The sequence below is a fragment of the Pelecanus crispus genome, chromosome Z (assembly GCF_030463565.1).
Source record: "Pelecanus crispus isolate bPelCri1 chromosome Z, bPelCri1.pri, whole genome shotgun sequence".
Lineage (NCBI taxonomy): Eukaryota > Metazoa > Chordata > Aves > Pelecaniformes > Pelecanidae > Pelecanus > Pelecanus crispus.
Genome location: NC_134676.1, coordinates 45,025,077 through 45,040,063, shown reverse-complemented (window position 1 = coordinate 45,040,063; position 14,987 = coordinate 45,025,077). Strand labels below are relative to the sequence as shown.

The following is a 14,987-nucleotide window of genomic DNA, read 5'->3' as shown; positions in this document are numbered from 1 at the left end:
GAGCCTCTGGACTGATCTTTTGAAGATATTTCAATATTCAGATGCATTTTGATTCCTAGGAGCTTTGTTTGTTATGTAGCTGCTTCTTTGGAAATTTTGCTACCTGTAAGAAGTCTGATAATTAGTTTGGTATTTGCAGCCCTGTTATTTGCAGACAGGTGTAAGAGTGTGAGTCCATGAGCAATCTTTTTTGGCAGGGATCAAAGAAGCTGGTGATACATGCTCCTGGAGGACAAAGGTGCTCTGTTTCACACAGTGGGGGTGGTGGCAGCAAATCCAGCAGCCTGGGAGGGGAGAGGCTGCATGCAGAGCACACCTGTGCGTGGCACATTCCCATGCACACAGAGCACACATGTACGTGGCCAGGCACGCAGGTTAACACGGACACACTTGCATGAGCACGAACAACACCAGTAGCCTCATTCTGCTCCCCTGGGTGGAGGCCCACTAGTGCAAAATGTGCTGGCTGGCACCAGTCCCTGCACCACCCACATGCAGCCCTCCCACCCCAGTCTAACTCCAGCTGCTACACTCAGACCCCTGTACACACACATGCACACACTGAATAGGGAGTCCCTCACCCAGGAAAGAATTAAGAAGGCATTTAAAAAGAAATGGGACATACTGTGCTGACCAGCTGCAGGGGAAGGCCAGACAAGCTCACTGACCAGCAATGTGTTCACATGCGACTGATTTTTGTTTATCCCCTTATCTATTTTCTTATGCTTGTTTCCACCAGAGATCTGTCCTTTTCCCTGCCTTTGGTCCCATAATAAGGCTAGTGCAATCCTGACATGTTCTGCCCCTGCATCCTATCATGTGTCCGACACCCTGGGCAAGAAACACCCTGGTCCTGTTGACTCATCTTGATGGGTTTCTCACCTGGACACAAGGGCTGAGCCTGACCTGAGACAGCCCTGGGTTGCGGTGGTCTGGACAGGGTGTCTGTTCTTCTGAGTCCATAATTTAGGCTCTCTGCTGCCCTTGTGCCTCTGTACTCCTCTGGGCTTGTGGAAGTGGGCCTTGGATGGGCTGATGGTTCCTGTGATGGGCCTGGAAGCAGCTGGGGAGCTTATTACTTGGGCTCCTTTGTGTGTGTGCAGGTGAGCTCTTTATCACAAAAACTAACTCTGCTTAATCTTGTGAGAGAGAAAATGTGCTACAGAGACTGAAACAGAGCACTCTTTTTGCACATTTGAAGTATGTCATTATCAGTGGGATGAGGTGGAGACACTTATGCTGTTCTTGTGCTTCAGAAGTTGTATGCACAAGTAGAGTATTCAAGTCTCCAGAAATCCCTTTCACAAGGAGGGAATTCCTTCACAGATAATAAATTAAAAATTATGAATATTTGTCACAGATGCTAAATGAACTTTATTTTCATGTGCAGTGTGGGATGAAAGAGCATTTACAAAAGGTTGCTCTATCTCCAACTTCAGGTTGTGTGCATACTGCATCTATCTCAAGCTTGCAAATTCCGGTGCAGGCAATTCTGATGCCCTTTTATTTCTTAGAAATTAGTGAATGTGTGCATAACTCAAACCTATGTTGTTTTATTGTCTCTGATGTTCACCGACTTATGAAGCACTGCTTATTTTGATGACTCTCCCATGTATTAGCATTAGCAAAATCAGACTTTAGAATAATGGCAAGTCAAGAAGAAACGGTAATAAAGGTAATTAGTTTGCCAGTTCATAGCTTGCCTGTCTACCACTCCTTTTCTGGGTGTGAACTACAGAACAGATTTTTTGCTTTTAAAAAGAGTGGGGAGGAGTGGAGAAGGATGAAAGTGCAATACAAACAAGTGACTTACAGTCATAGAGGTCATGAGCCCTGAGAATTCCTCTGAATTAGGTAGTAGCTTATTTGCAGCTTGAGAAACTGGAACAAGTCTGGCTGAACCAGCTGCTGTTAACACCAGGGCTATTAACACCCTGCCAGAACCAGGCTCAGAAATTCATCCCCTTCTGTCTTAGTGAGGGGGAGGTAAAACTTGCAGTATGTTGACCATGTTGTCCACAGGATGCTGAGAGAGGTTTTGCATGCAGGAAGATGTGTTTGCAGGATCTGTAGCTGATGGTGTACGTTGAACTCAAAGTTACCTTCGAGTGGGCAAAAAACAAAGGGGAGAGAGAGAGAAAGGAAAAAAGGGGTTAAAAACCCTCCAACAAACTCCTTTGTCCCCAGGGACAGCAGGGAAGAGAAACAGTATGGTCCCCAGCCAGGCCTCTTCCTTGTGCATGCTCTCCAGTGCAGTGGGTGCTGCTGCTGCTGCTTTTTCACCACATTTTCCTCTAGCATGATGCACTTCTCATCAGCATCCACCCAAACCCATACTGCTTATTCCTGTTCATGGTGGGATTAAAGCATACTTGGGGTCATATGATGACGGGTTCCTAAGCCACCCTGCATGTGTGTTATGGGGCAATGCTTATCTGCCTTGTTATGCACTAGGTCTCATTTTTCCTCTAATATAAACCAAAAGTTACAGAACAGGTTATGAAGAGAGTGGGAGAGAAAGGGTGATCTTGCCCTGATGGCAGTCACTTCCCATGAGAAACCCTGCTTGACAGCACTCCTGGGGTTTGGACAGGACCCTCAGCACAGCCACAGAAGGGGAAAACACTGCCCTGGCAGCTTCAGGAAAAACACTGCCGCAGCAGCCTAGGGCTTACCTAGGGGTTACGGAGCTGTGAGGGAAAGGCAGGCTGCAGAACTGCAAACAGAAGACCCCTGGCATCACAAAGGTTAAGGCACTAATAGCACTGTGTAACTGTTAAAAGTATATAAAAGATAGACAACACTTGCATCTTTAGGAGATACTCCATTTGGAACTTAAAATAGCTACTGGTGAACTCCATTGCTGTCACATATGTTTTGTTACATCTTGCAGCACTGTGCTTTGGTGAAGTACTGAGAAAGGGTGTGCAGTTTGCTAGCAGTAGCTTACACCTGTTTTTTATTTCAACTAGTACCTTGCTGTTTCCTCTTCCTAGCTAAAATCCAAATATGCATTTCTGTTATCATACTAGAAATCCTTCAGGGATCAAAATTGATTTTGACTTAACTGAAATTGAGTGGTTAGCGAAAGACAAGAAAATTCATGTAGTTTGTTGAGCTGGTCTAACAAAAGCAGTTTAAATAAATTTCTTCCAGTAGAACTTGGACCGCGTGCACCATGAGTTTGTCCTTAGGACTTAGGTTAGCACCCTGTTTTTTCGTACTGAATTCTCAAATGTAAGCATGGATAAGAGAACTAAGAAAATAATAAAATAAATAAGAAAAAGGAATAAATCCATTTTACAAAAGAACATTTTAGAAGAGTGTGGATGAAAGTTAACAGCTGCTCGCTTGTTCATGTTTTCTCCAGGTCACAGTGCATCAACCAGATGAAAGAATTAAAAGAACAATGTGAAGAAAGGATAGATGAGCTTACAAAAAAGGATAGTGATGTACCACAAATAAAAGAAAACAAAGACTTCTCAGAAGATTCAAAAAAAAGTAGTCAGGTATGGTTTGGGTAATTTCTTAAAAATCTTTTTCTTTGTAATTCTAAGGGGCTTTCTACCTTTCTGCTATCTCCAACTAACATCTCATTAAGTTTTGCACTGCTTTCCTTCACATTTGTTGAGTGTTTCTAATCTATGGGAAATGGAGTGATTCCAAGGACAGAACAAGGCAGAGGTCCTGCAGGAGACTTCAAATCACTGTGTTTCTGAGATGGGCAGAATTTGAGAGGTGATGCTGTGGAGCCCGTTAAAGACTATTTACATTGCTGAGCTTTGGTTCACAACTCCTTTTGACTTTGTTAAAGGACTTAGTTGCTTTGTGTGTTGAAGATGTGTGTTGAGGATAAATTGTGAATTACTTTAGAGTAGCAGCGAGCCTTGAATATGATATTGTAGTCCAAGGGTCTTTGAGGTCCATCAGCTATGAATTTTCACAGAAATCCTAATTTCAGCCTTTTACAGTGGGAGTGAGGGGAAGATCAAATATTTTAGCTGTTTGCTTTTGGATGTTCTGAGTCAAAGAACCACAAAAGGCGTTGCTCTACATGACGTGAGAAGGCTCACTAGGGTAGGTCAGGTTTGCTGCGTAGGGTGGCTGCGTGCCAGCTGACTTTCTTCCTGGGATGCAGAGGGCAGGGGGAAATCCTGAGAAAAGGAAATTTCAGATCATCATCGTGTTGTCTTGGGATGTGAATTATTGATGCTTCTTCAGTGAAGCAGGATTTGGTCAGGGATAGGACTTGGTTGGTTAAGCTTGATACAGATGGCCCAGGAAACACGCAATGAAGCTCCCGGGCGAGAAGGCAACTAATTTATTTCTATGTACCAAAGTTGCCCTTTCTTCAGGCCTGCGAGCACCAGTTACAGAAGTGACTTTTTTTTAACATGTGATGGCAGTGGGGCCTTTTCCCCATACCTGGGTAGCCAACTCTCATTGCAAAGGCAGTGGGGGTTTGGTGGTATGCACCCTCTTCTCTTTGGCTAGGAAAAGGCTACTAGAAGAAACAATTTGATGCCTTCAGAAGTGGAAAAAGTAAAGCAACGACGGTTGAACCTGGGTTTTGAAAATAGATGGAAATGGGTAGGAGAAAATGGCTGAAACGTCTGGCCAGAGACGCCTAGGTATTTGGGTAATGATTCCGGTCTGTGTCCAGTCCTTTACGTAAAATGGTGGGAGAGAGAAGTGCCGAAGTTTGTCACCTTTTATCCTGGAAACCTGCATTGTGTGAGAGCTGCAAGATGAATGAAGCATTAAAGACAGGAAATGCTAGCCAGTTATCCCTTTTTAAAAAAAAAAAGTGAAAGCTCTTGTTTGTCAATAATTTTTATCAACAGTGTCAAGGAAGTAAACGAAAAGTAATAATAGTAATAGTAAATATATAGTAACGAGTAAGTAATAAGCCCATCATTTGGAGATGACACATTTGTTTGTCAAAAAAATGTATCTTATTTAATGTCAAGATCTAAAATACTATTTGGAAGGTGGATATGGGGAAGATCATACTAGGTGGTCAATTTAATTTCTAGTGTTGCTTTGCAGCAGATTTTCATTCACATTATTTGTACCAGATGCTTTTGTTTTGCTTTGGGGTTTGGGGTTGTTTTTTACCATTTTTGGTTTGGAAGGGAAATCATCCCTGAGGAGTTTGGCTGAAGCCCCTCTGCAGGACAATTTTGGTCTCCTGCAACACTGAGGAAATCTATATATGTTTTTAGCCAGTGTTTTTGTCTGGAATAATTCCTGTAAGATATGCATACTTATGTAATAGAAAGGTCAGAGTTAACATGAAACAGAGAAAGAAAATGGAGTGTTGGTTGGTTAATATACAGCTTTTCTTACAGCTCTGTATTTTAAGGAATGATGTATACTTCTTGGTTGAGGAATATACAATGTTCCAATTATTATCTTTTTATCCAACCACTTCAACTTTAAAATTTTCAGCATACACCCTTTTAATTTATTTGACACCATCATTAAAAATTACCAAGCTTGAAATTTAAGGTAATATAAGTTAAAGGCTTTGGCATGTTTAATCAAGAGGTAATTTCTTGCTATTAAGTGCAGGCTCAGTATTTTTAAAGAAGAATTCATGCCCAAAATAAAGTGAAAAATGGTCTTATGTTCAGTTTCTGATGATTTCTACTGTAGAGAATGACCTCAAGATACTGAATTATTTATACAACAGAAGCAGTTTTAAATACAGCATTTTTATTTTAATGACTGAAGGAAGATGGAGTTGTTCTGAATATCCTTACTGCAAAACCAAATAGTCTGTGGTAATACTTGCTTCTCAAGCTTTCATAAGAGTTAATGCCGGATTATTTGTTGTTGATGTTGGACTTTATGGTGTTGACCCAACAAGGTCTTTCAGTTCTGCCTGGCTTTGACTGAGCTTCAACATTTTCTAAACAGACAAGTAATCATATCCTACAAATCCTCTATAGCTTTGGTTTCTTGGTTGTTTAACCACTTCTTTCTGCAGACATTTTTCCAATGTGTGAACACTTGACAACCTAGTGTTTTACTGACCTGCTTAGAACAACAGGTAGCTACAGTCTCATCAACAATCGTAACAGAAAACTTTGTTGGCTGTAAGACTTTCTATACCATAAGGTTTCCTATTCATTTGTATAGTACCACGTATTATAAAAAGGTTTATGTTTCTAAATGTCTGTATGCTGCTTCTTTCTCCGCATCTTCTGGTTTTTTTTAAACAAAACAAAAAACCAACAAAAAATCCCCATAGAACAAACAGGTTCATTACAGCCTGTTTTTTTGCGCTGAAGCTGATAGAGCACAGCACAGGTTCCAGGGACGTTTCATGTTCAGTTTTTGCATGAACTGAATTGACGTAGCTCTCAGCCAGTTAAATGCTGATATGAGTAGAAGTTGTATGTAGAATTTTAATTGCTAAATTGGAAGATCTTCAAGGTGGTGTACGTCTTGGCCATTAGCCCTTAAGCAGGTCAGATGGGTCAGATGCTGAGAGCAGTCTAGTACCAGTATTTAATACATTAAGTAAGCTCCATGACGTTGAATAGATACTGTTGTCTGGTTGGTTGATTTGAGTTTTTCTTCTCTTAATCCTGCATTCAACATAGTTTTAGACCAGTTATGTACGGGCTTGCTTAATTGAAGTCTTATTACGCCCAAACTCAGTTTACCTGTCCCCGTAGATTACTAACAGTAGTGAATGCCACCGTTTTTTTTGCTCTGCTGATCCTGACACGGTAGCAGGGCAACAGTGGAGAAATGTGTGGTATTACAGTTCTGTGACCCTCAGAGAATAACAGGTAGTGTTTCTTGTGAAACACTAACCAAGAACAGTAACCTCACAGTTAGCTACTATTAGATTAAAGAAGGTGTGTTAAATTCTCCCAATGTGTAGTGCTGTTATATAGAAACATCACCGCATATTCAAGATTGTATGGTACTTCCATCACCAATAAAAATTTCAGTCCAAATATTTCCGAGCATGTTAGGACTTTTTTTCCCCTACTGAATTAGTATCTAACTTCCACTTCCCTTTCCAAATCCAGGAGTAGTTATATAGACCAATTAGACCAATGCTTTTCTGTGTACATTCACTTTATAGGTTAATATTCAACTGCCAGCCTTGACACAAACTGAGTTCAAGCAGGCTGACTTGGAACAGCAGAAACACAATGATGATGTACCTAAAGCAGTACCTACAGTACAAAAGACAGACCTACTGCAGGTTAAAGGTGAGCTGGAAATCACTGTCTTACTAGCAACTGGATAAGAATGTTTGTAATTTAATTGAACATTTAAAAAACATGTTTGTACACAAGATTAAGATGGAAAAAGTGACACTGGTAGACTGAATTATAATCAATTTTCCAGCTGTGGAGAGGTGTAATATCTATTCCAGCATTTTTATTACTAACATTTCTGCTGGTTTGGTTTTGTTGTAATTGACATGTTGCATGTAAAGGAAAATACAAATATTTACAATTCTGGAGTCCTACCTCATTTAATATGGAGGAAAATGTCCTTCTTTTGGAAGCAATAATTATTAAGCATATTTAAAATTTGCTTTTTTAGTAAGTTAGACACATCTAGCCTGCTACCCCACCCTGTGGAATAGCTGAAAGTTAGGCTTTAAACAAACACAAATCTGTGCTTCCCATGTGTTGTCACTAAGCAAAATGCAAGTAAGGGAAATGATATGCAGGAGATCAGATTAGTTAACCGAACAGTTGCTTTGGCATTCAACTTTCAGGAACTATTAATGTGGATGGATGTATCCTAGTGCGTCAGTCTCACATAGTACTGTGTGTGATAGAAATTCAATTTCATGTTTGATTATTCTTACAAGCTATCTTAAATCACAACCTTAGGGGTACGCAATGCTCATTTTAGCTAGCGATTGAAGACAACATCTATATATAGTTTATTCAGGCAAATTTTATCACAACTTTTTTAGTTAAAAATACAGATACACAGGAAAAAAGATATGGTAATGTCTGCTAAAAGTAATAGCCCTCTTGCCCTTCCTCTTCATATTTAAAAATAAGAACAGCCTAGATTTACTTGGAAATCTCGTCATGTGACTGCTTTGTCCTAAGCTACTTCTCAAAACCAAATCGGTTTTATTGTTAGTAACAAAATGTAACACACAGAAACCTGATGCTTATGTAGCACACTGCAATTTTTATTTAAACTGCTGTTTCACCTGCCCAATGTATTAACTGCATATACCAAAATTTTAAGCAGGTCGAAGTGTGAATCTGTTGACAGTAAACAATGTCACAGTAGACTCTACAAGTCTCATCCTCTAGCTGTTCCCAGTAGGAAAAACATGGGTTGTCTTCTTTGTCTTTCTCTTTGGAACTGATGTGGTTGAAAGATACTCTTTCAGAGGAAAAACAAGAATTGAATGAGAAAGATAAAGCAGTATTTATTAAAGATTTTGAACTTGTGCCACCACTGAAAGGCATTAGTTTTTTTTACTCAAAATCATTTTTACTGTTTACAGAAAGAATAAATGGCCTCGCTGACATCAGAAAACAGGAGCCTAAGGCAGAAGAGGAGAAGCTTTCTAGTGAACTGAAAACCCCACAGGATTCACTCAAGGCTGCTGCAGGTCATAAGGAGATGCTGCCTGAGTCACAGAAGGAGCTGAATCCGTCTGATGATGAAAAACGTGTAGTGGGGCAAGATGCTCTACAGCCTGCAGCAGAGCAGGCTGCCAGTGAGGAAGTTGAGAGGGAGCAGCTCCTAAATTACGATGCTAAGCAGGGTGACTCGGACCCCGGAAAGGCTGGTTGGTAGCATGTCACGTGTTGTTCAGAACAGTAAAGAAATGAGAGTGTGGAACAGGGCATGATTTCTGCAACAGTGGTGGCAGCAGGCCAGACTTAGTATAAGGTTTCATAAAGGTTAGTGTGAGATGTAAAAGGTTAGTCAGTTCCCAGCACTCTTCTGCAGTCAGTGGGTAAAGATGGGGGCTTCTCTTGGCGCAACATGGAGCTACCAGGCTGGGTTCTTCTGCGTCACCATAGCAGCCTTCCTGTCTCTCTCTCTCCGCTGGCTGTACAAGTCATTTGGGGAAATTAGCCCCAAAACTTTTTGGTATTGAGGTTTTATAAGAATATGATGGATTTGAAAAGGATGAGACGTTAACCATCCAAAGCACTGATGAGTAGAGAGATACTATGTATTGATGTTTTGCAGATAGTCTTCTTAGTGTCAGTGTGTAAAAAGATTTTACATAATATCTGACGATGTATCTAAAATTCTGTCCCTATTTCAGAATAAGCTAGCATGAATAAAACTCGAGCTGGGACTTCAGGTATCTAAAGTTTATTATTGTGAGTCTGCAAAACTGCAGATCAGATGTTGCAAAGGTGCCAGTTTGTGGCATCTACCACATGCAACCCTGAACCACGTGTCTCCGCAGCACCGAGCAGCAGAGTATTGCTGTCATGCCTAAACCTGACCAGAATCTAGACATCCCGCTATCTGTCTTGAAGAACTCAGTCTCAGGCTGGACCCAGTAACCCAGACAGAGTAATCATGAGGAAGCCTTACGGCAGTCAGAGCAGGAACTGATGCCCACAAAAAAATGCTGCTTATACTTTTCTAGTAAACGCATTCATGGAATCATGAGTAATGATGTTAACACTGTTGATAACTTGGTGGGATAAATAATCTCATCTGCATTGCTGAAGTAGTATTTTTCCAACTGCTCCAAAAAGATGCTGGCCAGAGCAGGCTGTCCCCCAAAGAGATGTGAATACATAAGTTACCTAAACTGCTTCCATTTTAACAGAAATAAATAGCAGAAAGATTACCTAAAAAAAATCATCCAGCAATTAGTGCAAGAACAAGCTTTGTCATGTAGCCTGTGAAAGGTCAAAATTTCTGTGAGCTAGAAAGATTAGCAGGATGTTCTTCAGGCTTGATTGTTCAACAAAAATCCCATACCTTACTGCATAGGTTCCTTGTAGCCAAAGGAACCGAAGGTAGAAAAAGATTTCTTCTGCATTCTCTGAGCATGCTCTCTCTTTCAAAAGAAGCTTCTTTTAAAAGTTTAGCCCTTTAGGTCTAGAACTGTAAAAATCTGTTTGATGTGGCAGTCTGAATGTGGACAACATAAGGCTAAAAATTTTCAAGCCTGTTTTTAAGCCAGTTACTCATTAGAGGGCTTGGCTTGAGGACGTTCAGAACCACAGACTAATCTCTCTTAACTGGGGTATGTTTATACCTCTATGCCATTAAGGTTTTTTTTGGCTGGTTAGCTGAAAAATAAGGGTAGTAGTTTGGCAACCAGGAATATTACGTCTGAGCTCTCTATATAAAGAAATCTTAAGATAGTCAATAAAAGTTGCTTGAGATGAATTAATGACTGGGCGAGGAAAATGGGCTTATGGAAAAGCAGTTTTGTGTCAAGTTAGCACATTGTAAAATAGTCCTTTTTTTTTTTTAATGCTGTATTCACAGCTTTCTGCTTGGTGGACAAAAACCAGAAATGGGGAAGCTGAGATACGTTTTAGCGGTGGTGGTAATAGATTTAAAAGCAACACCACAGTCAAGTTTTCAGCATTGGCTTCAGATTTTACTCTTCCTTAGGCTGTCCTTTAATATATTCTGAAAATGTTTAATATTTTCCCTTTCTGTCCATCTGAGTGCTGACTGAATTTTATTACACTTCCCAAATCCTAAAGGATTATTTTATCTAGTTCTTTAGGTGAGATTTACAAGAAAAGCTGCTCTGAAATTTAACAGTTCAAAAGGAAAAACCTACTCTAAACAGCAATTCATTCAGCAGCAAAGTAAATTCTGTGGAAGATTGTTACAGTAACTGTTTCTTGTGCAGATTACCTTATAGTATAGCATAAAACTAATTAATTTTAACATTTTTGCAGACAAACAGGAACATGAAGCACTGAACCAGGACAAAGATGTTGATTACAATTTAGATGAGAATGAAGCTGAATCAGAAACGGACAAGCAAGCAGCACTTGCAGGGATTGAAAATGGTAAAAAAGTTTTAATTGAAGTACCACGTGCTGAAAATTTTAAGATGGTATTTTGAATGGCATCCTGTAGCAGATACAGCTAGCCAATTTCTGTTTGTTCTTTGAGCATTCCCTTATGTTGACAGTGTGACCTATTTTCTGTGTAGCATCACTGAAGCTACTGTTTGATTTGTAGTGGGTAGAGATAGTACCTGTAGCTGTGCTATACTATACAGTACTTAACGGTCCTTTCAAAATTTTTCCTGCTGTGTTCTAGATTATTTTCTAGACAACAAACTACCATTTCTACCTCTCTTTAAGAGATTTCTGTACCTTTCTCTTTTTTCCTAATTAGTTCAAAACCCTGAAGATATGAAGAACCACTTATCTGAGCAAGGTGAAGAACAGAGGTTGTGAACAAAGGAGGTTCACAATGCAACTTCGTCACCTCTTCATATAAATGCAGCAATGATGAGAGCAAAGTGATCTGAGAATGTTTTGATTATCATCTCAGGGCTTCAATAAGGGCCCAAATGAAGTAGTGTTTTCTTGTGAAGTTTTAGTACTGTTTCAGTGGTGAAAAAAAAAATTAAATCTCTGGAGACTTGTTTTAAAGCAGCTTGACCTCTGCAATTACTCTTTCCTTCCTACTGATTACAAAATTGAAACCAGCTAGCAATAAATGTAGTAACTTTGAAGTCCGCTAACTTGTACGGTCATATTACAATAACTATGTATGGATTGTTGGTAGATGAGAAGGATCCATCCTTGGCAGAGGACTATCTCCCCTGAGCAATGCAGTAGAGAAATCCCCAGCCTAGTTTTAAGGGGAGCTAACTTACCTTGGCAAAACACAGGAAGGATGAAAAGTGGCCTGTGCTGCAGTCTACCCTGGTGCCTATTTTGGCACCTTTTTACTGCAATGTAGGTAAGAGTCAGCAAGCACGACTGTAGTCCTAGGATACTGTGCAGCATGATACATTTTCCTGGGCCTCCTAAATGAAATTGCTAGCTTACGCTATCTGTAACCAGGCTGAAACAGCATCCTGGTTGTGTTCTTGGCTTTTAGGTTAAAAAAACCAGACTGTGACAATAGTGTCTTCTCATTAAGAGATTAGCAGGAAGATTTTTCTGGAAGCTTTGTTGGACTCCTGTTCACAAGACCAGTGCTACGGTATGGTTCAGTTACCACTAACTTGCACAAGTTCAGAGTGTAAAAATTCAAACTCCTGAACTTTTTGTGACAGAAGCCATCTGAAACGGTGTGCTACAACTTACTTTTTTACAACAGTTTTTACAACTTACAACTTTACTCCACCCAGCCACTGTCTTCTGCTTAAGAGTAGGAAGGCAAATGCTTGCCTTGTAGGACAGCAATCTCAGCTGTTCAAAGTGACTAATCTTCTCTGCCGGACTTCTGAAGAAGGTAAACCAAACTATGCATTTACCAGACAAGTCAATGTCTCCCACAGGCAAAGCTGTAGTTGTTGTGAAGTCCTATGTTATGCACAATGTATCATGTTGTTAATGTTCTGTAGTCTGTCTTTTCTGTAACTTGTTGAATGTAAACTAGAAACTAGTTTACTTGCGATAACCTAGAAATACCCCCTGCTACCACTAAGACACCCTTAACTGCAATACAGGCTGCACTGGGTGTAGCCAGCTGTTTTGAAGATTGTATTTGTGTCTGTTCTCAGGACTGACATCTGTGTTTGGTGCAATCTTTGTGAGTATCAACCAACCTCCATTGAGACAGCATGGGAGCAGACAGACATGACTGACTTCCCAACCAGCAATTCCATTTAAGAAAATACAAATTTGCCTTGGCTTTCTCTTCATGCACTTCATTTTGTAACTACTTTTGTGGTGTGTCATTCCTCAGTGTACTAGTTTGTAAATCCTGTACCTTAAGATGCCTAAATAGGCAAGGAGAAGGTTGGTTCTTTTGTGTATGAAAAAAGTATTAGTTGTCACTGAGTGAAAGGCGCAACTCAAGTCAAATGGTGCCTATTAAGCCTAAATACGTAAACAGTTCACTGATGGACTTGCCATGTCTAACTTGAATTCTTCTAAGAAAAGCACTGACTTCCATGACTGAGTTCTTGGTTACTCTGTTTTTTTTACCATTTAAGTCAGACTTAACTGGTCTGGGCTACTATAGTCAATATAGCAGGGAAAACAACTGCTTGTAAGCAAGGAGAGAAAAGGAGGTATGAGCATCTCTTCTAACTGACAAGTATTGGGAAGCTTGGGCTATTAAGTTATTTTTTGCAAATAATTGCATGTTTTACAAATGTTTACACATTCGGAGTAAAAGGGGGTATTTTCTTAGGACTTGCTCTGTGAACAATTACATAGCTGAGATTAACTTAATCGGGAATTTAATAGTGATTGCTAAAAAGCATATATTCTAACAGTATAAAATGTACAGTGAAACACTGGATTCAAGTTGAACGAATGGCTTTAACTTGAAACTGGTAAAAATCTCAAACAAAATCATTAAGGTAATTAATATATTGCCCAGGAATTCTTTTAAAACAAATTGTTTTGGCTGTATTTCTGTACAGTACCCAAACCTGACTGGGCTTCTCACTAGCCAGCTAGATGTCGCCCTCCCTATAAACATGACCACCTTTGTACAAAGCACACTTGTTACACCTGACAGTAGGGGGCGTGAAAACCAGCGTAAGAGCAGTGTTCAATAGCATGAAAGAATACAATCTTACTCTCAATGGCTTCAAGTGCTACAGGAATGTAACTAGAGTAGTAGCTTTCTAGTAGACAAGGGGCCTCTATGTCTACTATATAGAATTTTAAAATTAAAGGACTTCCAGTTGAACAAAATGAGATTCATTTGGAACTGTGAAGGTTCATCGTCTATCACTAAAATTTTTAGTTGCTGCTTTGCTGTATCATCTTGGGGTTAAATTAACACTTGTCCTTGATGTTTTTTTAAAAACTAAGCCTGATCCATTTTAGGTAAGCATTTTAAAATAAAAATAATCTTCTCTATTGTGTATTCACCTTATTCTGTACAGTTCGTCCACTTTTAATGTTAATGAAAATGGGAAAGATGATCACTCCTCTTTTCTTAGTTTTATAAATGATGTGGAAGTTTGTTTCTCTTTTACTCACTGCTTCCTTTGGGCAAATACTGAAGGCTGTCCTTGAGCTGCTGTCACATAGTTAAAGATTTTTAAGACAGGAAAGATTTTTGTGATTGTTTACAAGAAGGCAGCAAAAGCCAGATGAATTCTCAGTGCCCTGCCCTAGAACCAGTTTGCCAGCTTTACGACTACATTTTTCAGGATTTTGATTCCTTTGGCAATGATACATTAGCATTCAAGTATATTAATCATGGTGATAAGGAAACATGTAAAATGGTATGCAACCTCCTTAGCAGACAAATCAGAAGCATGTCTTCAGGGCAGTACTTCTCCTTATTTCAAGAAGGTGCAAACTGCTGGCAGACAAGTGGGTGTTCCACTTCAGAGTTTCTTCTTTTCCAGCTCTAGCTCAGCAGTGCTGCTGCTTAGCTGATGAAGTTGAAGTGGTATTAGTCCACAGTACAACTATATGTTAGGAGAAACACACACAAATGTCTTGCATGGTCAAGAGGGAGTTACAAGCTCATCACTGCGGAGGAAGCCATTTTGCACTGAAATGAAGAATTGTCCTGTTCAACACAGTCAAACCCGGAGGATTTGCTTTCATGGCCCAGGTAAGACTTGGCAGTATGGTTTATCAAAGAGCAAGTCAGCTTTTTAAACTTTCTTTTTTCCTCTTGTAGCAGGAGGTTGCTCAGCACAACAGCTTACCTCTATTATTTCACATCTGGAAGCACAGGAGGAAGAACTGTTCAGGAAGGAAAGGGTAGGTTTGGGGCTCCTCCTGTTTGGGATTTCTACCTGTATCAACCATTACAGAAGGCAGTAGGATCCAGCAGCAGCACCGTGGTCAATACGAGAATGAACGTTGCGCAAGAGCTGACTG

The 14,987-nt window shown here is 40.0% G+C and overlaps 1 protein-coding gene across 1 annotated transcript in view; it reads left to right on the top strand.

Annotated features, from left to right (window-relative positions):
* Positions 1-13,853, top strand: part of GOLM1 (golgi membrane protein 1) — a 30,274-nt gene extending 16,421 nt beyond the window's left edge. Inside the window, exons 5-9 of the mRNA XM_009490151.2 lie at positions 3,371-3,509; positions 7,106-7,235; positions 8,510-8,797; positions 10,902-11,015; positions 11,350-13,853. Coding sequence (XP_009488426.1) covers positions 3,371-3,509; positions 7,106-7,235; positions 8,510-8,797; positions 10,902-11,015; positions 11,350-11,411 — 733 coding nt within the window. The 3' untranslated portion in view covers positions 11,412-13,853. The remainder of the gene's footprint in view (positions 1-3,370; positions 3,510-7,105; positions 7,236-8,509; positions 8,798-10,901; positions 11,016-11,349) is intronic.
* The last annotated feature ends 1,134 nt before the right edge of the window (positions 13,854-14,987 follow it).